At 44.2% G+C, this 25,253-nt stretch overlaps 4 protein-coding genes across 5 annotated transcripts in view; 3 read left to right on the top strand and 1 right to left on the bottom strand.

Moving 5' to 3' along the window:
* The first annotated feature begins 2,454 nt into the window (after positions 1-2,454).
* ctdsp2 (CTD (carboxy-terminal domain, RNA polymerase II, polypeptide A) small phosphatase 2) lies at positions 2,455-12,092 on the top strand. Its single transcript, XM_062391031.1, has 7 exons — positions 2,455-3,075; positions 5,661-5,824; positions 6,974-7,075; positions 7,399-7,455; positions 8,243-8,335; positions 9,056-9,241; positions 10,279-12,092. The coding sequence occupies exons 1-7, from the start codon at positions 3,015-3,017 to the stop codon at positions 10,402-10,404; spliced, it is 789 nt and encodes a 262-aa protein (XP_062247015.1). The 5' UTR covers positions 2,455-3,014; the 3' UTR covers positions 10,405-12,092.
* A 1,285-nt stretch (positions 12,093-13,377) lies between these two features.
* Positions 13,378-15,957, top strand: LOC133956172 (uncharacterized). Its single transcript, XM_062391040.1, has 4 exons — positions 13,378-13,490; positions 14,122-14,267; positions 14,510-14,778; positions 14,947-15,957. Exons 3-4 carry the CDS (start codon positions 14,646-14,648, stop codon positions 15,414-15,416), a joined length of 603 nt encoding a protein of 200 aa, XP_062247024.1. The 5' UTR covers positions 13,378-13,490; positions 14,122-14,267; positions 14,510-14,645; the 3' UTR covers positions 15,417-15,957.
* Positions 15,958-17,179: 1,222 nt separating this feature from the next.
* On the top strand, positions 17,180-21,516 carry tegt (testis enhanced gene transcript (BAX inhibitor 1)). The gene is made up of 10 exons (XM_062391034.1): positions 17,180-17,337; positions 18,319-18,391; positions 18,487-18,595; positions 18,729-18,849; positions 19,543-19,591; positions 19,705-19,802; positions 19,880-19,959; positions 20,046-20,146; positions 20,241-20,316; positions 20,589-21,516. The coding sequence occupies exons 2-10, from the start codon at positions 18,336-18,338 to the stop codon at positions 20,610-20,612; spliced, it is 714 nt and encodes a 237-aa protein (XP_062247018.1). The 5' UTR covers positions 17,180-17,337; positions 18,319-18,335; the 3' UTR covers positions 20,613-21,516.
* A 581-nt stretch (positions 21,517-22,097) lies between these two features.
* Positions 22,098-25,253, bottom strand: part of nckap5l (NCK-associated protein 5-like) — a 28,954-nt gene continuing 25,798 nt past the window's right edge. For both annotated transcript variants that reach the window (XM_062390960.1, XM_062390961.1), the window contains exons 9-13: positions 24,739-24,856; positions 24,587-24,653; positions 23,979-24,257; positions 23,706-23,857; positions 22,098-23,227 (exon numbers count right to left, since the gene is read on the bottom strand). In XM_062390960.1, the coding sequence (XP_062246944.1) occupies positions 22,967-23,227; positions 23,706-23,857; positions 23,979-24,257; positions 24,587-24,653; positions 24,739-24,856 (877 nt within the window). In that variant the 3' untranslated portion in view covers positions 22,098-22,966. The remainder of the gene's footprint in view (positions 23,228-23,705; positions 23,858-23,978; positions 24,258-24,586; positions 24,654-24,738; positions 24,857-25,253) is intronic.

The raw sequence follows: 25,253 nt of genomic DNA, 5'->3' as shown, positions 1-25,253 counted from the left end.
GAGTAGCAGAGGACGAGATGCTCCAGAGAGCAGGCGAAGATAATGAATTTCAAATTGATTTAGTAAACAGCATCGGATTTGAGGCCGCATGACATTTTCCAGCTGTGCGGTCTGTGCTTATTTTGTATATATTTTTACACAGATCTGTCAGTGCTGCCTTGAAATGTCCGACACCAGGAATGCAAACAGCGGAGCCGTTCCTGTTTGTGTGTCGCGTTGTGGTCGCTGTGGGCACCGGCTGCTCGTGGTGTAACGGGTTCACATGTGTTTGGAAACTGAACTGTGCAGTTAGTTCTTTATTAACATGTTTACTTTGATTGTTTCTCTCGGTTTTCTTCGGTCAAACAGTCTCACGCATGAGAATGTACTTAGGTTGAAGTACCACGTTAACTTCTCAAGTGAGTACTTGCATTTAAATTTACTTTAAGTATTAAGAGTTAAAGTAACTTGGTGCGAGTAATCCATGACATCATTTTGTTCGAGTCTTTCAGGTGTTTCTTCTTCAGTCTAATGTGATCTGCTCACTCTGATTGGATCAGTGGATCAATTACAAATATATAAAAAACAATGTAATCGTGTAGCAAGATGCATCTTAAAAAATATAAGAGTAGTAAATACAGATATTTGCTGATATATTTGGTGAAGTAAAAGTAAAAAAGTACTTGGAAATAAATCAAATTATGTAAAGTACAAATACAGGAAAAATGTACTTAAGTACAGAAACAAAGTAAATATACTTTGCTAAGCCCCCCCACTGCTGTGTACCTGCGTCATTCATGTGACACGTGTGTGTTTTATGGGCTTAAATACAGCAAATATGTACTGTTACTTCATTCCACGCCATTGTTGTTCACTGCAGCCTGAAGATCAGAGGAAAGAGGATACAGAGAAACTAAAGAACCTCCATGTTGTGTATATATAAATATCTGGGGACCAACTATCGACCACATGGTGTCAAACCCCAATTTATTATTTATTTGAACAAATGTGTTTAGTTCAAGTTACTCAGAAAGTGAATTTATTCTGTACAAGGAAAAAATAATGATGAAATAACAGCATCTGCCTGCAGCTCAGTGCAGTTTGTTTTTATTAAATCAATAAAACCGTTCATTCTTGATTATTTACTAGAATTACACGCAAATAAAGAAGATCTACGTCTAAATGGAGTCATTGTGTTGCATGATGGGACTGTCATGTTATGTTTATCACCAGCAGCCTCACTGTGAACTCACTGCAGCGGAGCCTGGGTGATGTACTGTCACACACATCGTCCGGTGCCGTAACACAAACTGCTTCCCGGCCTCAAGTCCCTGCAGCGTTTATCATGCAAAACAAAGTTAGAGCTTCACTAGACTGGTGTGTAACTGGAGGGGAGTGGGAGGGGGAACGAGAGAGGCCTGCAGGGTCACTGGTTTCTCTCCGCTTCCTCCACGCGGTAGGTTCTGCTGAGGAACAGCTCGAACACGTTCCGTCTGGAGTCGTAACAAACCCTCCGGATGTGGACACGTTCAGTGGAGACTGTGGCTCCTGCAAAGAGAAGCTGGAAACGTCCTCTATACAGTTACATGAAGTACAGGTACTGTATAAGTACTTTACTGTAAGTCCCCCTGAAGTTCAAGCTGTTCACAAACACATTGTTGAATTCTTCTATTTAATTTCGTTGTACTGTGCTATAAACAATTAATTACATGTATTTGTATTGTGCTTAAAAATGCTGAATAAAGAAACTTTAAACGTTGCATGTGCAGATGTCTCTAAACCACAATACTGTTACACCACACTGAGTGTTTTTGTTCTCCATATCAAGTGTGTGTGTGTGAGTGTGTGTGAGTGTGTGTGTGTGTGTGTGTGTCTCTGTCTGTGTGTGTGTGTGTGTGTGTGTGTGTGGTATTACTCATGTTTACGCAGTCGAAACAAAAAGTAAGTCCTTCAAACGTAAATCATGAATTTGTCAATGCAAAGTCCGATGGAGGATAGTGAGGACATTTTAGGATTGGGTTAGAATAAGGGGTGTGCGTGTATGTGTGTATTTGTGTGTGTGTGTGTGTATGTATTTGTGTGTGTGCGTGTATGTGTATTTGTGTGTATTTGTGTGTTTGTGTACCTCTACCTCCTCTAAAGTTTGGTCTTTATTTTTTCTCCCAATAACAACAACGAAGAAAATACTAAATCTGCCAAGAAAGAAATACAAACAATAATAATAATAACAATAGTTCATGACGTCATATTACGTACTAAGACAGAACACGCAGTTTTGTTGATTTATGTGCGTTGATTGAGTTGCGGTGGTTAGCCACTGGCGTGTTGATTATTTACCGATGTGTTTACCGAGCTGCGGGCCGTGATTGGCGGGAGCAGCGCTGGAATGTGTTCGCTGCGGAGCGTGCGGGACAGGGAGGAATGCCTCGGGCCACGCCCCCTCTGCCTCCCCTCCGTCCAATCGAGGCGCGCGGACGGTTTCCAGGCGCCCGCCGAGTCGCGACCGTAGAAAAACAAAACCGCGGAAAACAACAAAACACGCGTTTTTAGCCCGCACCGCGTCCCGCGCCCCGCTGCCCCGCACCGGGACCCCACACCGTCCGGTACCGTCGCTGTTTTCCGCCGCTCCCCGGAGCCGCCCGGGCCGTGTTGTTTATGTGTAGTAGCGGGGGGCTTGAAACCGGCCGCGCTTGCCCCATTTCCTCGGTTGTTTTCCTGCTCGCTGGATTCTCCATGTTGTTGAAGTGACGGGACCGCGGGGGCAGCAAGGCGGGCACAAGTTGGCGGTAAACCCGGGACCACGGAGCGGAGCGACTCTCCTCTCACCCCCCTGAACCAGGTGCCTTACCCCGCAGGCGGCGGACCCCACAGAAGAAGAACCAGAAAAAGAAGAAGAAGAAGAAGAAGAGGGAGGAATAGAGACGCACAGGAACCAGACGGATCCGCCAGTGACCTCCGGTTCAGAACCCGATGAGGGATGCCCGGCGGTGCCCCCGGACTGGATTTGAGGATTGTGAGGGCTCCGTGATTGTCCGATGGAAAGTTCTGTTATCACCCAAGTGCAGAAAGAAGACGTTCAAGTGTCAGAGAAAACAGGTGAGACTCCGGATAATGGTCGGTGTTGGGGTTCGGGTTTCTACTCGGCTGTTCGGGAATAGTTGGGCTCTTCTCCGAATATCTTGACGTGTCGAGGAAGCCCCGGTTCGTTTGGGTCCTTCTCCGAATAATCTGGGTTGTTGTTTTTGAAGAAGACCAACAGATTGTTTTGGTTTCCTCTCCGAATAATGGTCCATGTTAGAGAAAACTGCTGGTTCCGTTGGGTTCCTCTCCGAGTAATGGTCGGTGTGTTGAGGAAGCGTCCGGAGTTCTGGTTCTCCTTGGCGGGTCAGGAAGCCTGGAGTGTGCGGGCTCTGCTTCGGGCATAGGTCGATGTTCTTAGTGTTCTTCTCGGTTCTTCTCCGAATAATGGTCCATGTTAGAGAAGTCTGGTTGGTTTGGGTTCTTCTTGTGGTTCTGGAGTGGTTCGGGTTCTTCTCCGGGCGTGTTAAAGAACCCTTGCGTGTCCGGTTTCCTCTCCGAATAATGGTCCAAGTTGGAACTCTTGGGTTCTTCTCAGAATAATCCTCGACGTGATCAGGAAGCCTGGTTTGTTTGGGTTCCTCTCCGAATAATGTTCTGTGTGTTGAAGCGACCTGGACCAGCCTGGTTCTTCTCCTGGACTCTCTGTCAGTTGTTTTTCTGCAGTATTTAAACATCTAACTCCAAGAAAACGCGGGGAAATAAAATCGAAAGGAAACCCGTCAGTGATGCTTTGGCTCTGTCGGTTGTTTTTCTTCAGATTCGTCTCAAAGAACTCGAAATGAATTGAGAGCTCAACAGAGGTGATTCTGGATGAAGCTCTGCAGCAGCCACATTCCTCCAGTGGAGATGAATCCACAGTCTCCATTACGCACAAGGGGGTTTTCCAACACAATCTATTGTTGCCCCTGGTTCTGCCTCATTGTGTGTGTGCGGCACCTTGAACATGTGTTGTTGTGATTATCTCTGACTTGTGCTCGGTGCGGCTCGTTTGGCACCAGGTACCAGAGAGCAGCAGGCTGCGGGAGTGTGCGTGGATCAAACCACGCGTGCACGGTTTGCAGAGGAACACACTGGTGCAGGATCTGCGTGGAAAGCTGGTGGTTTCTTCCAATACATGCGTGGTGCAAAGGGGTGTAGCGAGGCCGGGGGGGGGGGGGGGGGGGGCTGTAGAAACACCAGGTATTGACAGCGGAATGCACAAACACACACCCCTCTGCACACGCCCATTGTAGCGCCGTTTCAAAGATTCCCTTGTTTGCACGTTCGACCGAGGCTGAGCTCGTTCACATCGTGCACGCTGCGGGACTGGGGCGCGTTCTGAGAATATTTTTCTATATTTAATTTGCCCATTTTGTTGGTTTCATTGATATTTCATATGCTGGATTACGATTAAAGAAGAACCTCTCTGCAGGATTAATCCCTGTACGTGCAGAGGAGGTTTGATGCGTGTGTTATGTCACACACAGCCAGCGCTGCCTTCCTGTGGGAAATCAATACATCTCACACCCAGTGGTTAGTTATCACGTGGACACTTTTCAATCTTATATTGTCAGAAGAACCCGGTGTCGGCCCATTGAAGGGCAGATCCACCAGGCGGAGCTGTGTGTGACAGGGAGTTGTGTAACACGGTTGTTGCTGCGTTGTGTCTCCGGGGTCAGCAGACGGCTGGACTGTGGACATCAGAGGAAACAGTGTGTGGATGTCAGAGAGAAACAGCTGGATTGATCACATCTGGCTGGGAGCCGGCTCCCTGTAAATCGATGTGTATAAATCCAAGCAAGTCCTCACACGAAAACACACTCTGGAAGGGACTTGCAAGAATGTCCCCCCCCACCCCCCCTCCCAACTTGTTCTTTCACTAAGTCTTGTGAAGTCTGCTGGGACGGCCCTGGTCCCAGTGACTGATCAGAGACCAGCCGAGCGGTGAGGTGTGACTGGCCGGCCCTGCCCCGGCTGCTGTGGTCCTCCTGGCTCTTCCCAGTAGCTTCAGGCCGCCCTGGAAGGTCCTGGGGTTTAAAATGGTTGGAATGTTTTCTGTCTGTGTTTTCTGTTGAGGGCACTGCTGCTGAGAAGTGTGGGTTTTTCCCGCCCTCTGTGATTATATAACATGTACCAGCCATTTGCAGCAGCAGCAGCAGCAGCAGAGGCATTAAGAGCAGATCTCCTGTGCAGGCTTCGGCCTCCGTGTGGACAGATGGATGAACCCTTTAGCGGAGAGAAGCTTATTCTGCATGTTACAAGCAGCTCATACCTAGATATGCAGAATTTATTTTCCGGATCATTGGTTTTTATTGTATTTATATAATTTCTACATTGTCTGTATTCATATCTGGAGTATAATTGCTGACGTGAGTTGGTTCCATGTTGTGTGATTGACTCTCTCTCTCTCTCTCTGTCTCTGTCTTTCTCTCTCTCTCTCTCTGTCTCTCTCTCTCTCTCTCTCCCCTCTCTCTCTCTCTCTCTATCTCTCTCTCTCTCTCTCTCTCTCTCTCTCTCTCTCTCTCTCTCTCTCTCTCTCTCTCTCTCTCTCTCTCTCTCTCTCTCTCTCTCTCTCTCTCTCTCTGCCTCTCTCTCTCTCTCTGCCTCTGCTCGCCCGACAGGCCAGGTGAACCGCTCGGCCCTGAAGCAGCCTCGGAGCTGTAACATCTTCAAAGCGCTCTTCTGTTGCTTCCAAGCTCAGGATGGCCCCAAACCACAGCCGCCGCTGCCGCCGCCTTCCCAGCAGGCCTTACTGGATCCACAGGAAAATGGAACGGTTGTCAAGGTAACACTATTCTTATTCCGGCAACACTTAACTGGTTGAAAACAACTCGTAGACCTCGGCCCAGTCCGGCCTTTACGTTTGCTTATTTAAGATTTTACTTCCTTGCCACACCCACCCACTCTGCATACCATAAAGTCGGAGGAGGCGTCTGAGTAGAGCGGCGTCTGTACGAACACAGGGTTGTAAAAAAAAAAATCATAATTTCTTTTATGGCCACACACTAAACCCGCCGCTGCACCTGCTCTGAACACCTTGAAAGCTCACCGCAAACTGTCTGCGGATCCCGACTCACTTTGAAGTTCACGCTTGATCCTCGGAGGAAGATTAGAGCGACGCAGCGAACTGTCAGTCCTCCGGGCAGATGTTGGTGTGGTGCAGCCCCGGTAACTGCTGAGGTGGAGAGAAAAGTGAAGCCTCCGAGCGGCTGCTGACCACGGCCCGGCCACGCTGCTGAACGCTGTCAGCCCTGATTCGGGCTCTAGTGCCGTGTTAGGGCCGTTTTAATGAGGTGCCATGTTTGCTCACATCGAGGAGCAACCTCCAGCCTCAGGAGCAAACAGGAAGCAGCGTCGGCAGGACCTGGTTATTGTCTGGCAAACTGAAATGAAGCCAAATTAAACCTGGGTGTCAACGGGTTTATTGTTTAGCTGGTGAAAGAAAACCACTCGTCATGGACGGTGTTTTTATCAATCTGAATTTCCCCCTGGTTGATGGATTAGTTATGTAATATATTAATAATTCATTTCACTTCCAGCCGTGCTCATAAAGAGCCTCGAAAACAAATCAAAGGGAGAAAAGTGGATGTCTGAAAATTAGATTACATGATGGTAATTTGTTTTCCCTGCAGGTCGATGCCTGCAGAGTTGGACAAGAAGCTATTGGAAGTGTAATGAAAGATGCAGATTCTTAAGAAATAAAACATTGAAGCTTTCACAGTAAATAATTAAGTCCAGGACTTCGGCCATCGTCACATTAAATCCGAGCGTTATCTAATTTCCCAGAGCTGAACTCAAATGGCCGAGCTTTGACTTTCACTTGAATTACTGTGTGTTCTGAACGAATCCTTCTGCTCATCAGTAAACACAGACCAGACCAGACAAATCATGGAAGTGTAGTTATAAATAAAAAGGTCCTTGTGTTTCTCCTCAGCAATATGAACCCAGCCTCCTGTCTGAGGTGATCGCCGAGGACCAGGGGAAGATATGCGTGGTCATCGACCTGGATGAGACCCTGGTGCACAGCTCCTTCAAGGTACCCCCCCGACCTCTGACCTGATGCTCTCTGTCCCTTTGGAGTAAATGTAGTAAAAGAGGAAGTAGTTAGCCATGTTTTCTAACCACGTAACTAATACTGTGAGGAGTCTGTTATGAAGTACGTGAGTCTGAATCTGTGTCAGAGTTCCTTCACACGCGTGTTTGAGGAACAGCAGGTGAATTGTGTTCCGCTGCTGGGATCCAAGCTCTGGCTCTAAGTGCTCCGTGTTCACGTGTTATGTAATGTCATGTGAGCGCACACGGCTCATGTGAAGGAACATGCCAACCTTCTCCCTCTGTGCTCCCCCCCCCCCCCTCCAGCCCATTAGCAATGCAGACTTCATCGTGCCTGTGGAGATAGAGGGGACCACACACCAGGTAAACTACTCTTTCTCTCTCTCTCTCTCTCTCTCTCTGTGTGTGTGTGTGTGTGTGTGTGTGTGTGTGTGTGTGTGTGTGTGTGTGTGTGTGTGTGTGTGTGTGTGTGTGTGTGTGTGTGTGTGTGTGTGTGTGTGTGTGTGTGTGTGTGTGTGTGTGTGTGTGTGTGTGTGTGTGTGTGTGTGTGTGTGTGTGTGTGTGTGTGTGTGTGTGTGTGTGTGTGTGTGTGTGTGTGTGTGTGTGTGTGTGTGTGGCTGAAAAGGGATGGGTCTTGTAAACTGATCTGCCAGGTTTTCATGCTGGGTGTATGGAGCCCTCTGCTGGCCAGATGTTGGAAGAAGAAAACACGAGGAGAAGTGGACGGATCAGAAAATCTCATTTCAGCCCAGTTGTGTCAAATTAAAATCTAAGTTGTGTGTTACTGTCTGTGATAAACATAAAGGAGAAGTAAAAAGCTAAACCTGCACCGTGCACTGACACGTTTGTTCAACTCCGGGTGTCGAGCCTCTGACATGTTGGACATGTGGAAATGTAATTAAGGCCGAAATGTGATTCCTGGAGCCCCCCCCACCGTGCTGGGAAGGAATCCTCTATGGGCCTCGGCCTGGTTCAAGTAATCCAGGATAGGCTGGTTAACTCCGACTCGGCCTATTCTTGATTACTTGTTTCAGGAACGGGCCATTGGCAGCTGACGGATGGAAACGACCGCTCCGACCTTAAGGAAAGCCACTGAAGGGAATTGAACCCACGGGCTGAGGTGTGTGTTGACCGTGTGTTTGTTTCGCAGGTGTACGTCCTGAAGAGGCCGTACGTGGACGAGTTCCTGCAGCGAATGGGAGAGTTGTTTGAGTGTGTGCTGTTTACAGCCAGTCTCGCTAAGGTACATGTGACACACTGAAACGGACCCGGACACAGACAGTCAGTGTTTTATTTGATATCTTATGAAATGTCTGATGTGTCAGTTGTTGTTCTGCTTTCTCTCTCCTCCGCTGGTTAGTTCTCCTTTTTTCTGTGAGACGTGTTAAACATGTCAGTCGCCGTCCTCACGATGATTAAAACCTTAGTTTGCTCCTGAGCTCGGTTTCACCTCAGACTTAGTTATGAATTTATTAATTCATAAGTACAGAATTACACGTAACTACTTTAAGATGTGTTGCACCACAGACTCTCAAGTTAATACTCGGACATGATTTCTTCATCGTGAAATGAAACTGATCACGTGACCCTTTTTTTTAAAGGGAAGATAAAGACTAAATCATGACCTCTATAGCAGAAGTTCAAATATCCCTCATATGACTTCTGTTGATATAATCAGATGTTTTCAGCTAAACATTAATACATGATGTTATTTCTAGTTGTATCACATGATTTCTGGTTCACGGTTCGACCCGGGTTAGTAAATCCTCAGCTTCAGTGGCTGAGGTTGATCAGCGACTGCACGACTTTCTGAATGAGCACTCTGTGGACGTGTGAAGCTGCAAATCACCTTGTTGCTGTTTTAAGAGTAGACGTAAACCGTTTGTAGGAAATGCTTCATTAGCTCAGACGTACTCTTCCCTGCTCCTCCCTCACCCGCTCCATGCGTCTCCCCCCCCCCCAGTATGCAGACCCAGTGACGGACCTGCTGGATCAGTTCGGTGTGTTCCGGACTCGGTTATTCCGGGAATCTTGTGTATTCCACCAGGGCTGCTATGTGAAAGACCTGAGCCGGCTGGGCAGAGATCTCCACAAAACCCTCATCCTGGATAACTCCCCTGCCTCTTACATCTTCCACCCAAACAATGCTGTGAGTTTGAACTTCGATCGACCTCCAGGAATGTTGATATCTGTCGTTGAGAAGATGTGGCTCCTCTGTGTTCACGGAGGTCTGGACAACTTCAGCTGGGTTCACAAACGGAGGGATGCAATAAAAATACACAAATCATAAAGTTTGTGGATAAAAACATTTTCCTCGGCTTCAAACCTGATACGATGGAGTCTGGCACAATTATTCATTCTAAGCAGTAACTCTTCTTGATGTTTTCTAGTGTCAAAAACCTCATTTTATTTTCTAATTGTATTAATTTCCTTAATTATCGAAACTGTAAAATGGCACAAAATAGAGAAAAGATACTCTAATGCAAACTAATGCAGCTAAACTCACACGTGAGATGCTGGAAGGAGATAATCAGGGGATTAATCTATTATCGTCATAGTTGCTGATGAGTTTTTTCAATGCTCATTCAAATTATCAACCTTAGGTTCATTTTTATATAAATGACAATATTTGGTTCTATATATCACTTCTCAGAACACTAAACGTGTGACAGAAAGGTCCGCATGAATTGAATTAAGTGAAATCAGGAGAGTTTGTTTAGAAGCATTGATTTAAAGGAAGCGACTGATTGAGCTCTGTCCCCTGAAGTCTTCAGCCGAGAACCAGAGGATCTCAAAGTGTGAGCAGGTTGTAAAGAGATGAAACATCAGCAATATACGGAGAAGTCAGACCATTCAGTGCCTGTAGCTACTTGAGAGAAGCTTAAAAATCAATTCTAAATCGTAAAGTGCAAATAGGCTTCAGGTGGGGTGACGTGTTCCAACCTGTTGCTCTGGTTTGATGCCCGGCAGCTGAGTTCTGTACAGTGGGAAGACGCTCTACACATGTTCTAACTATGCAAGTATAAAAGGCTGTTGCAGTAATCCAGGCGTGATGAGAGAAACTAAAATAGTTCCTGTATCTCTAAAATGAGTTCTGACAAAAGCCCGTTTGTTAAGGTTTCACACAGGACCTTGGTTCAGTACCGGTACGTTGTGTTTCTGACGGTGTGGGTTTGATTCCTCCAGGTTCCGGTGGTGTCGTGGTTCGACGACGTGGAAGATGCCGAGCTGCTCAACCTCCTGCCCGTGTTTGAAGAACTCAGTCAAGCTGATAACGTCTACACCCGGCTGGACCAGCTCCGTGGACATTGAGCTCTCGCCGGGTCCCGTCAGAGCCGCAGCTCCAACACCTCTTCAACTTCAGTAGAACAGATAGGATCCAGATGTTATTCTCCTCGCCTCTGCACAAAGCGCCTCTGTTTTTAAAAAAGTGTATTAGCGCGGGGGTTAAGGAAAATCCCAGCTTGGAAAAAAACTCAATGTCCTTCCTTGGCTCAAAAAGTAAAAGTTAAAGATCGCTATCTGAGGCCTTTCCTCTGAACCTGTGCTCACAATATCGAAAAACCACTATTCCAACGTGCCACGAGAGAAAAAGCAGGAAACAACAACCAAAGCAGTAAAATCCCAATCGCTCCGGTTAGTGTGAACACTCACGTGGTTCTGTTGCCAAAGCAGACGCCCGCCTGCCCCGACGTGTGGACGCGGCGGTTCTGAGTCTTGTGCCTTCAAGGAACAACAAAGTGACATCAGCCCTTTTTTTACAATTTCCACCAGATTTTCTACATGTATCGATTTCTTTTTATAGGTTGTTTATAGGGAAGTCTATTTTTTAAATGGTGAACACGGTTCTTCTATGCAACACACCTCTGTACTGCCCCGGACGGTCCCTCTGAATCCATCGCATTCAGCAGGTGTAAACGTGAGTGCAGCCTTATTGACCTGCAAACAAGCAGCAGAGTAGAAAACGTATTTTACCCGTTTGTACGAGAAACACCAGATCTACAGCACATGCAAATATGAATCGCGAGTGATGAGACGTGTGTGTGATGTTATTGTGATATGTCAAGTCAACAGAGTGAAGTCTTGTCTTTGATGGATCCGTTGAAAGCAGACACACTGGAATATGTCGGCACATAGGACGACCACAGACGCCACCGTTTCACAGACAAGGTTCAATCATAGTTCATTTGATTCCTGTTCTACTTTTATGACGTGTGTGACAAACAACGTGCACTTGTTTTATACTGACAGTGCTGAAAGTAAAAACTGTGCCTTTTGGAATGGGGACAGAGGACGGTGTCCTGCCTGAGCAGAGATTTGTAGACCTACACACTCTGATGTGTCATGCTGAGCGTGAGAAAACACTGTCACAAGCCGGTGTCTTGCCATGGGGGCTGTGGTACTTGCAGTGCAACACTTGAAAATATCAAATTTGAGTTTTGTTAACATGTGTGAGTGTTTTTTTTCTGTATTTATTGGCCAAAAACCTGTATTGTCCAGTACTTCTTAATGCTTAACATTTCGTATTGTACTCCACACGCCTGCCTGGAGGCCGGCCTGGCGTTTGACTGTTTTATCTGTGCCTAACAAACATGTTGCTGTCAAAGTTCATGAGTAATTCAAAAACATGAGCGTTGAAATCAAACAGAATTTTGAATGCAAGATTCAATCATGCAAGAAAACCTTTTTCTTTTCTTTTTTCCATTTAGAAAATTCCTTACAGGAGATGTTTTGTGGGGTTGTGTTTCCTGGGTAGTTTGTTTTTTTTCTATGACGTTTAATGCCTGATGCGATTATTGCCTGCATGTTAACTAGTGAAACGATGACAATGAAAATGTACCAGTTGTGATGACCAAAAGTATTTGTGTAGACAGTCACAATTTGTCTTTGTGTATCAGAATAAATAAGAAAACTCATTTTGTCTTCCTGATCTGACCAAAACTCTACAAGACAAGGTGCTGCCAATTTTTATTTTTTAAATAAAAATTGGTTATATTTTACTGTTGTGTGTGATTTTCTACTATGAGACACAATCAACAAAAATCTTATGTTCTTCTCACATCATTTAAAAATCAATTGTCAATGTCAGAATCAGAATTCTTTTATTTGCCATGTATATTTGCACATACAGGAAATTGTCTTGGTGCATAAAACAACAATATAAAAAGCAACAGTATAGAACAATATATACAGTAAAAGAGTTATGGGCATGTGCGGTGCTAAGGTGCAGAGATTGGTGATAGTGCCAATAATATATAATTCTAAATTATTTGCGGTTGGGGGGGGGGGGGGGTGTGGCAGAGTCAGTGTGATGCAGGGGCCTTGTTTGTGAGCCCCACTGCCATAGGGACAAAACTGTTAATGCCAATATTACAGTTCTACTTATATAATGTACAGACTTACAGCCACAGCAGAACATTCCTTTGATGATGACATCTTGTTTGTCATCCAATGAGCCTCCTCCATGTAGGAGAGCTGGATTCCAAGACTCACCCACATCTCCATCTGGATCCTGTGGAACAAAGTCCAGGTCCTCAGCGTCACAGATTCCAGATTTCACTTCTTCTCGCAGCATTCAGCTTTAAAACCATAAAGAAAACCATAAGCAGCTTAACAACCGTACATCTGAAATGATGCCTCCAGCCATACTAACACTCTGGATAAAGAAATTCAAAAGCATATTCATTTAGTATTATTTATATTTATTATCATGCAAAAATGATTTGGATTCCAAAGTATCAAAGGAAACATTTTAATCCACAAATTCAAAATGTCACAGCAAATATTCAAGTACTTTGCCAAAACATTTAGTTTTTCTATTAAAAGATATTTGGTGAAACAGCTTCAAGATGAAAACACTATAATAACAATCCTGACTCTTCAGTCTGTTATTCACAATGAGGGCTTTTACTTCAATACAGAATCTAATCACTTGGGAGTAAATGTGAAATGACACATGATGCAATCACATGCAAAATGTGTGAAACATGTTTGTTACATGTGTCATCATATCCTAGATTGATGGAGGGGATTATCTGAACACATGATAAAATAATATCTGTCAGTACTACATATTCACCTTTGAAATATTCTAAATCTGAAATATAAAACTGAAATACCTCAGTAAAGTACAACTGTGTACTTGCTACATGAGTACTTCGTTACTTTCCATCACTGTAGTTTCCTTAGTTGTAAAAATGTTAAACTTGTATTTGAAACGTGTTTGTTAAAATAACGAAGATGATAGAAAACATTTTTTTTCTGCACTACGTCATCTTGTTGCAGCCATAGATATATATAAAGACTAGATGTCTTCCGGCGGAGTCTAGAACGTCATCACTGGCGGCCATCTTGCCACAGGCAGGCTTTCTGGAAGGATCTGTGGTACCTGAGGGAGGGTCAGTGATCTGCTCAAACACTTATACTCTTATCTCTCTGAAATCTTGACGGATTTACAAATGGTTTGGTTTCTTACAAACGTTATTAATGTGGTTATAGTTCTGGATGCTTGAACATGTTGAAATCGCAGCTTTTCTCTCCGAAAAACGACTTAATCGTGCAGCTTAGTTGTGTACCACGGCTAGGCTAGGCTAGTACCGGGTAATTTTATATTTATAGGAGAGGCAGAATTGTTCTTTCTTTTCAATATAACTTAAGCTGCACATGATTTAACTGAGGTTTCACATGATTTCAAATTGGGTTGTTTTTTAAAAAACATCTTGCATTATGATTTCTACAGGAAATTGCTGACTTTATTGCCAGTGGACCCCCCATCTGTCTTTGACTCATATCCCCAGGCCTCAATTCTGTGTAACATTTAAGGTCAGGGATGCAAACTAGTCAGTTTTAACCCCCCCCCCCCCCATGGCAATGAAGTGAATTGTTTGAAATGTGGATTTGTGTCTGCCTTGAGAAGTGCTGCACTGGGAGCATTCACTATTTTCAGCCTATACTATTTGTTTGCATCCCTGCTTTCTTGTGTCCTGTTTTGGCAGAATCATCATAGTAATACAATATTTGCTTTTGAAGGTTCCTCTCTGTCCTGGGCTACATCATAAACATTGACACGTTGCTGGCGATGGTTCCTGTGCTGATTGAAGGACAGCGATATGTCTTGACCTACAGATTCAGCAAGGACCACTTGGAACTGCTCTTTAACTCCATCAGAGCATCCGGTAGTGTTCATAAATTTTATTTACCAACCGCAACACTTGGTGACACAAAGCTTATATTGTTTTCAGTTGGTTGGTCCATATGTTGTTTTTTTCTGAATTGTTTGATAATGTCATTCAACTTAATTTATTTGGAAAGATCATTCAGGGGTGGCTAGTTTTTTTTTTTTTAAGCATCAAACATTTTATATTATATCATATATTGAATATCTGTGTAATATACTTGTATATCTTGTTTTTTTAAGGTGGCTGGAATAACAACCCTAATGCCAGCCAGTTCAAGTAGTTGTTAAACCATGCCGAGGCAATGTGACAACGCAGGATGAGACAGAGTCCCTACCAGCGGTCATCGACACCTCTACAAGCCTATCGGCTGTAGATATGTCCTTTGCAGCAGGAGGAGAAGAAGATCTTCCATCCCCGTTTGCTGACATTCCTGCCCTAGTACATGACCACAGCTACCTTCCCATCCGCTTCGATGGTCTTGTGGACAACGCTCTTGTGTACATTTCCGGTAAAGGCTGACTGAATGTCAATTTTGCCTATAACCGATAGAGCCAATAGTCAAATCTGTGGGAAAACAATCTGACGATAGTCCAAAAAGAGAAATGTCCCCTTTATTTCTCCACGCTTATTATTTATTATTATAAGTTATGATATTATTATCCAACTCAAATTTCAGGACTTGGTGTGCGAAGGGCTCTGAAGAAGCTGTCCTGTGATGTCTGCCGTGCCAGCCTGGTGACAGAGGCTGCATCTGCCATCAAGGACCAGAGCTACCACCTGTTGTCTCTAAGAAACAATGGAGGCCTGGTGATTCCATCAGAGGGCACAGTGAAGGTCGTCAGGGCAGCAGAGTGGGTCATTCGCCAGGCGTCATCGAGTTTCGGACGATCACGGCCCATCAAACTGCTGGAGGTCATGTACATTGTACGGAAGAGGATCGGGTCAGAGGATGTGTTTGTGCTTGGGGAGCACATCGTCGACACGCAGTATGGCATAGACAGCCACCACCAAACGCTGCTGACATTAGTTGTGTCAGTGTTTTTTAAAATAAGGCTACACCACATCGCTAAAATTACTACACTGAACTTACAGAGCAACAACATGCGACAGCAGCTGAATAAAACAGTCCTTTTCAAAGGGCATTAGCCAAATGTTACCACGGTTTTACCACGTCTCAGTCAGACAGGAAATAGAAAAAATAATGTTCACAAACTTGATGCGACTCACCTAAGAATCACCATTATCATATCATATCAGCGTTTTAGGCATATATCACCAGCCTCTTCAGAGGTTAGTAAATATTATAGATTTTCAATTGATTTCATTGTTTTTTTAGTAATTTGTTATGTCGGTCCTCCATCTGTATACCTCCGAAGTAGTCTAGTTCTCTCTAGAGGGTGGGAATTTTCAACATGCAGCATTTCTTTATGTATATTTGTAAATGGAAATCTTACACCTTTTTTTTACTGCAAATAAATGTCACTTTTATAAAAAGAATGTTACTAATATAATACAATAATTTGAATTATTACTTGTTTAAACTAAACATGTGATAATTCAAATTATTGTATTATATTAGTAATATTGCTATTATAAACGTATACATATATCTCATGTTGCCATTGTGTATGTTGAGTTTAAGTAGCCTATATATTGATTTAACATAAAAACCTTGTGCATGTGTGTATTTATTGCCCCTATCTGTTCTGTTTAATGATATTTCCATATGAAAACCCATGGTTATAATTATAATTAATCATAAGAATACATCTCATTTGTAGAGGGAAATCTTGTACCTATTTTTAAGGACATTATTCTATTTTTTAGAACATAACATCATTATTAATAAGTATGGAGTGTCATAACTACATCTCCAGCGTTTATAACAAACCAATCCGTTTAAAAATCGGTTGAAAATTGAGCAAGTTATAGTTAATTAAAAAGTACATGTTCCACTACCAACACAATGTTATGGCTGAGCGAGCAGCCTGTGGCAAGATGGCCGCCATGTGCGGACGTTCGACTCCATTGGCTGGCAACGCGGACGAGACATCTAGTGTTTATATATATCTATGGTTGCAGCCACATTTTACGGTCCGCCATTTTAGGTTTGACCGGAGACATTACTGAGTGACACCAGGAAGTGCCTCCCAACATCAACGACAGGATTGACACCCTGAGTTAATAATAATAATAATAATGTATAAGGGAACTTTACAGAAAAACACTATACAGCATAATTTATAAAGAATAACAAAAAGAATACCACTATACAGAATAACACTACATATCAATGATAAAGAATAGATTATAAATTATAAAGAATACCACTCTATAGAATAACACTATAATAATAATTAATCAAGAATCGCCTTGTAAATAATAACAATATATAGAATAAATGATAAGGACTAAAGAATTAAAAAAAACTTTTTCATTCTTGAAACGTGTAGAAGTATTTTTTTTTTTATAAAATTGTATTTGGATTACACTGAAACTTAACTAGGAAAAACTGAAATTTCTTTATTAATCTTTGTGTAACATTATGTCACTTAAAAACAGCATTAGAAACAAATCAAGCTTATAATAAGATAAGTTAATCCTTTGTTAGTCCCACAATTAGGAACTTGGAATATAACAGCTGAAGGAGTAAAAAACAAAACTGTATTTATCATGTACACAACAATTACAATGATGCTCCCTTCTCGCCATGTCCAAAATATTTGAATATAGAATTTAAATAATAAAATAAAGTATGAAAATATACACCTAAATATTGGACATGATTCATTAATTGTGTTTCTTTCAGCCAAGCGATAGATTATTAAATCTTTCCATTTACAGCACGTGCATATAAAATAAACCCCCCCCCCCCCCCTTTTCAGGACATCTTATTTCCATCTTGTGTTTGTTGTCAGGCGTCGTCACTTCCGGGGCGTTTCCACGTTGACGTCAGAAGGCCGCTGCGGATCACACGGACACGTAGATCTTCGTTCTTCAACAAAACAGAGCGACAGACGGAGAACCGCGGCAGAACCGACAGAACCGACCGGATCCGAGGCTTCAGGTAACGTCCCCGCGGCAGGCCCCCGGCACATCGACCCCGAGGAACCGACGCCTATCCCCACGCACCGACACACACCCGTCGAATGCTGTTGACAGACGATAGCCAGCTAGCTTCAGTCAAGCTAGCTGGTTAGCAGCCGTAGCTGCTAGCGCGAGATTCCGATGCGTCAAACCCACTTCGTGTTTCATCTCGGGTTAGGGTTAGGGTAACTCGTTCACTCGTTTTCTATTCACGACTCGAACTGAACTAACGGGCCCGACGTCACAACCGAGCCGCGGCAGGTTAGCAGCAGCTAGTTAGCTCGCTAATCGCCTTTAGTGCTAGTTAACGATCCCCCGCGGCCGATAGTTAGCGAGATAACCCGTTGCTCAACCGGGCTACTGTTTGATAAAGTGCGCACTTTGATCCGCGACGTGAATCATTAGCACCAGAAGAGTTCGGAGTCAGGAAGTGGAAGCGACCAAACAGGAAATGACAAGTCCAAACAAGTAAAAGTAGTTAAACTTCCTCCGTTAGGGGTGCGACCTCAACAAGTACAGAAACAATAACAGTTAGATCACAACAATGTGCGTTTACATCAACAGGTATAATATCATTATTCCTCTACCTCTAATAAGTGTTGTTACTACTTCAGAAACCACAACATTAATACTTTTATTAGTTATCTGGACGTCTTTCTTTGTATTTAACCTGTTAAGGACAATATAGTGAATCTTGAATCTATTGTCCTTACTAGTTGATCAATTTGAGCAATTTGATTATTACAATGTGTTACAGGACATCACAATACACACGACTGTTATATTTATATTTGTATGATCATATCACATAAAGAAGAAACTCTCTAAATGTTTGACATGTTTTTCAATCTACTAATCGTTGCAGCTGTACTTTAATCTGTAGCCGTGTCACATTTTAGAAACTGATGCTGTGTTTTTTTTATATAATATTTCAACATTAACTGAATCCTAATCTCTGCAGATCCTCCTGGTGCCAAGATGAACGTCTTCGACCGCAACATCAACTTTGATTCCCTCTTCAAGTTCTCCCAGATGTGCGTGAGCTCGCAGCCCACTGCTCTGTGGAGGATTCCAGCTGCTGACTTGTCCCCGTGTCTCATGCTCAGTTTGTGTTGATCTCTCCCTGCAGATCTCACTCCACTCAGGTGCACTTGAAGAATGTGTACTCCAGCCTGGCAGTGTGTATGTTCGTGGCCGGCGCAGGCTCCTACGTGCACGTGGTCACGCGCCTCTTCCAGGTAACGAGACACTGCAGCTTCCTGCACAGGTTGATCCTCAGCTCACTGAGATCCTGGTGCTTTGAGTTCTTAAATTGAAGAAGAAAAGGATCTTTGAAACAAGTGTGAAATGTGTGCGTGTGTTTGTGGTCAGGGCGGCCTGCTGTCGGTGCTCGGCTCCCTGGGGATGATGTTCTGGTTGGCCATGACGCCACACAACCCCGAGACGGAGAAGAAGAGACTGGCCATCCTGGCAGGATTCGCCTTCCTCACAGGTAAACCTGTCGCTGTGGGCGGAGCTGTAGCCATTAGTATTCAGATAATTGATTACATTACATATCATTGTTACCTTTCATTTAGCTGACGCTTTATCCATAGTAGCTACAGCTGTGCTGACCACTCCCCCTGCTCCTTAGCCAATCAGCTACCTGGTGTTAATGGCACAGCAGCAGAAACTCAGCAGAGGTCAATAACAAAATAAACTTTAATCAGTGAGTTTCACCAAATCTCTTAATTTGACACAGACTGTTTCTGGACAAAGTCTATTTACCTCAAGAGGTGGAAATTAAAATAAAGTTTTAGTTAGTTCCTTAACAGAATTGGAATAAAAATCAAGCAATTTAACCTGAGCTGGTTCCTTTTTAACTCTCAATCACCTGAGTGAAACTAGAAACAGTAAACAGAATCAATAAACAAACAAACTCCCGTCTCATTCAATTCAAGGTGAGACCAAACTATCAATATAGTTAACCTAAGACAGCAGATAAAATAGTAATTTAGCAGAGAAGCTTATTAAAGAATATACTTTGCCTGAATACAAGTAGTCCAGTAGTCAGATACCCCAGAAGTAAAAATGGACACTCATTTAATCATTTAAATTACTTTTTAAGGTGAAAATCCTACAATGATATCTGTGCTTAACCCTTATCATCATTATTACAGCAGTGTTTATCTTCCTCTGTCTGCAGGTGTTGGTCTCGGCCCAACAATGGACTTTGTCATCGCCATCAATCCGAGGTTTGTGTAGTTACTCAGTGCCCGTGTGATGTTTTGAGGTTGTGTACACGTCTTAATATGAAATTTGTGTCGGTACAGTGAACTTACAGTGTTTCTGGTTTGTTTCTCCTCAGCATCATTGTGACGGCTTTCCTCGGCACCTCAGTGGTCTTCGTCTGCTTCACGCTCAGCGCCCTGTACGCCAAGCGCAGGAGCTACCTGTTCCTCGGAGGTAAGGCAGGACCGGGCCCTTGTGTTGGATTTCTTCTCTTCTTTATGTCTTTGTATGAACCTGTGTTTTCCTCTCAGGAACCCTGATGTCTGGTCTCTCCCTCCTGTTCCTGATGTCCATTATGAACATTTTCTTCGGATCCGTGATGCTGTTCAAGGTTGTTAAATCTCCCCCACACTGAAGCTTGGATGGGTTGTGTGTCACAGTGGACGTGTCACTAACGTGTGTTTTGCTTTGGGGCAGGCACACATGTACCTGGGGCTGATCATCATGTGCGGCTTCGTCCTGTTCGACACTCAGCTCATCATCGAGAAGGCCGAGAACGGAGACAAGGACTACGTCTGGTGAGGATTTATACTTTATCATCAACATGTCTGGTTCAGGTTCCAAGTGACAGGTCCAAAGATTTAAGATTCTGAATATATCATTTCCTTCAAGGCACTGTGTGGATCTGTTCCTGGATTTCATCACCATCTTCAGGAAACTGATGGTCATCCTCGCTCTGAACGAGAAGGTACAAAAATACATAAATCTGCTATTACCCTATTTTTGTCAATCACTCCAGAATGTTAACCTAAAATATGATATATATTTGTATATAGTTGTATGAAAGCTGTGACAGGAACCGCTTCACTGCAGTACCTTGGTCATGTGATTCAAACCCTGGGATCTGAATATCTTTAATTTGTGTACTGTGTGCGTTTGGGGGGGGGGGGATCAGAGTCATGTGAGAATCGAACCTTTCACCTGCTGTGACGCTGTCTAATGTTTTCATTCTGATTCCAGGACAAGAAGAAGGAGAAGAAGTAAACGACCTGTGAGAAGATCTTTAAAAGGCACAATTTGCGGCGCACATGGTGCTTTTCACTTTCTTTCTTCATTTCTTGAATTAACTCCTCTGTGGTCTTATATTATTGAAATTTGTTTCGATTTATTTTTAAAACTTACGAGGGTTGAATGTAAGTTTATGGCGCACTAACGCTAATCCCATCTCGGCTGTAAACGGAGAGTAGACCGAAGCTGCAGTGATCTTGCTTGGCCTGTAGAGGGAGTTGTTGCTCTATGAAGGCAGCGCTCAGAGGATTTTTATATTACTGTTATTTAGTGCCATAAGTCAACGATAGGCTCCTGTTAGTGGCTCGTGAGCTTCTGAAAGTGATTGTTCTTTTAATTTCAACTCATGTATTTTGTTTTCTCCTTGATTTGCTTATTTATAGTTTCCCTCAGTACTTTTCTTTAGTGGCGTGTCACAAGATAAAGTGTCCCATGATTCTGACAACAGATCCACAGAGTTCCTGCTCTATTGTTCCCCCCCCCCCCCCCTCATTAATGAAGTTTTGTGAGAAACATTTTGAGAACGAGATCTGAAACCGTCGACACGAACACGACAGACTCTCAGACTCGTGGTCCACCCTCTCGCCTGCAGCCGGGTCTCGACCTCCCGGCTGCTGGACGAGGACGAGTCGATGCCATCTGTTCAAAACCTGAATTCTCTGCTGAGACAGGCGACTTGTTCTGATCCGCTCCCCCTGTAAATCTCTCCAAATATCTGTTGTCCAGAAGTTAGTTTGCCAAATGACATTAATCTTACAATTTGGCATTGGTAATTTTTTTTTTGGGGGGGGGAAGTGTATACTGTGAAGAATTTATTTTATTGATGTAAAATTGAAACTAATACTTTGATACATTTGCTCTAATAAATGTGTTGAACGTCCGTAAAGGAAGTGAAGACGTCTCTGCTTATTTATGACCTGGTGAAGGAAGATGTGGAATCTTTTAGAAGTAAAAATACTTTATAGTACTGCAAGAAAACTCTGTGTATATTCAGATTACCGGCTTTTCTTTGTCATGTCATTGTTTTTAATGTTTTTAAGTTTCAATCAGACCAAAGAGAAATACTTAGACTGAAGTAATTGATAATAGAAATAATCACAAATAATAATCAGCCCTAATTAACCAAGTTATTTAAATGTATTAGGAGGTAAAAGTACTCAGAGCTTTAAAAGATGAGTCTCGTACTCATTGTGACTGTTGCAAAAATATTAAACTGACAAGTTACTACAACTGTCAAATGGAGTGGAGTCAAAATATCAAGTGCAACAAAATAAGTATCTAGAGAGAGTAGCTGGTCGTCCCCTAACCAACAGGTCGGTGGTTCGATCCCGGCTCCCCCAGTCCGCAGATAGAATTGTCCTCAGCCAGCTCAGTAGTTTGTCTGTACTGCTGCTAACAGAAAAATGGACGTGGGTGAAAACACCACCTCCTCATCAGAGGTAAAAAAAAACGACAAAGACCTAAATCAAAACATTTTAATTAGAAAGTTGAAAAACGGCAGTAGGTACAGGCGACCTCTAGTGGCTACGGAACGAACAGCAACAGATGTTGAGATACAGGATATGATCAAATCTACGAAAGCGAGGAGACGGCAAGTGTCACAGAGAGAGAGAGAGGTTACAAAATAAAAGACGACTGCAGATGATGAACATTTAAAATAAATAAATAATAGAAATACATATTCATCGAATAGTGTAGCCATTTCTCTTTTCTATGTAATTATTGCTGGTATATATTACCTTTTAAATGTAGCATGATTTCAAACAGACATATTCTGACGACCGTCCTCGGCCACAAAAACAATATCAACATGATCAATAAAATCGTTTGTACATTTAAAATCGTGATGCATGAGTCGAGCCTTTTATGAATCACAGACATGGACATTCATTTTTTTTCCGGAGCTCCGTGTTTTCAGTTTGTTTTCTCAGTTGATGAGATGAACCGAGCGGACGTGTTCATGCGTCTTCACCGATTCCTCCAACAAAAGTCTGAACGTTCGCCAACCGGTTACTGGGAGCGAGGGCGTGTTGTGCTAATCGTGAGCGTGGCCATGCATCTTGAAGTCCTGTACATGAGTTAAAGAGAAGCGTCAAAGTGAACAATCGATTATACTTGGGCGACTTTTGGCTTCACGTTTTTTGGAAATCCTGAGGAGAAGTCCATCGATCCCTCGTTCCAGTTGCAGCGGCGGATGAGACGTCACCTGATTCTTCTTTGTGGACATCGACAGGGCGCGGTGCACAGCCAGCGACCAGGGGACGCGTTCCGAGCGGCGCTGGGTCTTGTCGTCTTCAGAGGATCTGTCTCCCCCCCGTCCTCTCCGGGGATCATCCTTGGCTGCCGCAGGACGACAGGCTGTCGTACAGAGAGTCGCTCAGAGACTCGGGCGTCTCCAGGACCTGAGGGCGGCTCGGGGACAGGGCTTCCTCCGGCCTCTCCCTGAGCAGCTCCAGGCCTCCGTCCCGGCTCATCTCGGGGACGCTGGGGGTGCGAGTCTTTCCCCGGCGGCTCATCCCCGACTGGGCCGGGACGGGCAGGCTGCAGGGGTCCACCACCCGGCTGGGGGACGCACCGCTGGCCTTCACGCTCTGGAGAGGAAGCCACGGTTTAGGTCACATGTCTCATCTTATGCAACATCTTCCAAGTGGGTTACAGAACTGGCCTGAGTGTGAATCTTTAATATTCAGCTGATTAATAATTTGTTAAGGGAGAAGATGGTTCTGTGTTTTTACATTATGTAAGAGGCCAGAGATTTAAAAATGTATCTGCACTTTCCTCTCCAGAAGATAAAGGTTCATCTCTTCTTATTTTACTTTCTCTTCTCAAGGTTTTTATTGAGCATCTACAAATAATCCATAAAACCATAATGAATTTAGATAGAACATAAAATCAGTCCCATATTTTAGGTGAACTTTCTTGGTATTAAGCTGCAAATCAATAAGGATATTTCTGAGTAACAAATTAAATATCTGAGTAGTAAATAGCTAATATGAAAACATTGGCTGGTTTTCCAACCTTTTTTTTATCTTGAGAGTTTAGCTCCACAGCTCATTGAAGCAGACGTACCGCTCTGAACTGTGATGTGAAGGTCACCGCCTCCTCCTCCTCCTCCTCCACGGCCAGGTACACGTCCGCCGGGCCGGCCGGAGTCTTCAGGTTCGGGAACGTCCAGGTTTTGGAGCGAGGAGAAAACATGTTCGCTGCGTGAGCTTCTTTGTCTGTAGACGAAAAGATAATGTTTTTCTCAAGTTTGTCTTTTACAAACGTGTCTGTCTGTCCGGTGTGTGTGTGTGTGTTCGTTTGTTGTGTGTGTGTGTGTGTGGGACAGTTTTCCGGCACCTTCACGGAGGACGCCGGCCGAGCTCCTCCCCTCCAGCACGGAGCCGTACTGGATTGTGGGAATCAGCTGTTTGTGCGGCGTGTAGCCCTCGTCCTGGGACGGCAGCTCCCGGTCCAGGGTGCGAGCCCGGCGCCCGGCCCGCCCCGGGGAGCCCGAGGCGTGGTGCTCGGCCCCGGCCCTCGTCTTGGACAGGCTGCGTCCGGCTGCACCGCTGCTGCAGTCCGGCAGAGGGAACGTGCCGATGCCGCTGTCCAGCGTGTACGTGGAGGCACCAGAACCTGCAGAGGAAAGAATGAAGAGAGATTAATGTGGAATCAAAAAGGCACAAAGCATCTGTGTGAGTGAATTCCCCCCCCCCTGTTTGATTTATCTTTGTCTGCAGCGTCAGAACCGATTCTCCTCGGGGCCTGCTCTCCTTTGTTTACCCTCTGATATGCTAATTAAAGCCAATTAAATTCCCCTCAGAATGGAAATGATGTGTTTCAGTAAAAAACAGTTCTGGAAGAAGTACTCTGATCCTGTATTTGAGTAAAAGTACTAAAACTGCAGTGTAAAAACACTTGTGAATCTTTCAAACTGTGGGAGACTTGGAGTGAGTGACTCTTACCTGCGAAGTGTTGAGAGTGGTCTGCCAGGTTCTCGTCTGATGTGATTTTGCCGATTCTCTCTGACCCCTGCGTGGAGACGGAGCAGTGAGTGAACTGAGCCCCTGAGAGCGGCTGCATCACGTGATTCTACAGAGAAAAGAACCGGACGCACCTTCTCCATGTCGTCTCGACTGATGATGTCACTCTGCTGAGCGAACAGCGGCCTCGAGCTCTTGCAGTCGAAGGAGAGCCGGCGCTGTGGCACGCTGATCACCTCCTGCCCGTCCACTCTGTCGGCATCGAACACAAACGTTCAGTTCAAATCTCAGAATCCACAAAACCCGCAGAGCACCTCGGATCAGAGCTGTTGTCGATATTAGAGGTTGATTCCCTGAGGACTTGTCCTGTGTCTTTCAAGCTGCGTCTTCTAACAGGTCCTCAACAGCAACATCAGGATTGTTGTGTTACATTTGTGTCTTTTTGCTGCTCTATTGTGTTTTCACTGAGGTTTGATATTTAGCAGGATGAAGCAAGAACGACTCAGTTCCCCTGAAACGTGGGGGAAGGATGTGGGCAGAGAAGGATTCAGGGGGGGGGGGGGGGGGGGGGCTCAAACCTCCATTAGGCCGAACCGGCTTCAAATGAAACCACATTTAAATTCACCAGATTTCACATAAATATCAAGAT

The sequence above is a fragment of the Platichthys flesus genome, chromosome 7, assembly GCF_949316205.1.
Source record: "Platichthys flesus chromosome 7, fPlaFle2.1, whole genome shotgun sequence".
Lineage (NCBI taxonomy): Eukaryota > Metazoa > Chordata > Actinopteri > Pleuronectiformes > Pleuronectidae > Platichthys > Platichthys flesus.
The sequence above is the reverse complement of the archived record's forward strand: the minus strand, read 5'-3'. Positions and strand labels throughout refer to the sequence as shown.

Coding starts and splice junctions, on each gene's coding strand:
- ctdsp2 (XM_062391031.1), top strand. CDS start 3,015: ATGGAAAGTTCTGTTATCACCCAAGTGCAGAAAGAAGACGTTCAAGTG. Junction 3,076..5,660: donor TCAAGTGTCAGAGAAAACAG/GTGAGACTCCGG, acceptor CTCGCCCGACAG/GCCAGGTGAACCGCTCGGCC. Junction 8,336..9,055: donor TTACAGCCAGTCTCGCTAAG/GTACATGTGACA, acceptor CCCCCCCCCCAG/TATGCAGACCCAGTGACGGA.
- tegt (XM_062391034.1), top strand. CDS start 18,336: ATGAACGTCTTCGACCGCAACATCAACTTTGATTCCCTCTTCAAGTTC. Junction 18,392..18,486: donor CTCTTCAAGTTCTCCCAGAT/GTGCGTGAGCTC, acceptor CTCTCCCTGCAG/ATCTCACTCCACTCAGGTGC. Junction 19,803..19,879: donor GAGCTACCTGTTCCTCGGAG/GTAAGGCAGGAC, acceptor TTTTCCTCTCAG/GAACCCTGATGTCTGGTCTC.
- LOC133956172 (XM_062391040.1), top strand. CDS start 14,646: ATGTCCTTTGCAGCAGGAGGAGAAGAAGATCTTCCATCCCCGTTTGCT. Junction 14,779..14,946: donor CGCTCTTGTGTACATTTCCG/GTAAAGGCTGAC, acceptor CTCAAATTTCAG/GACTTGGTGTGCGAAGGGCT.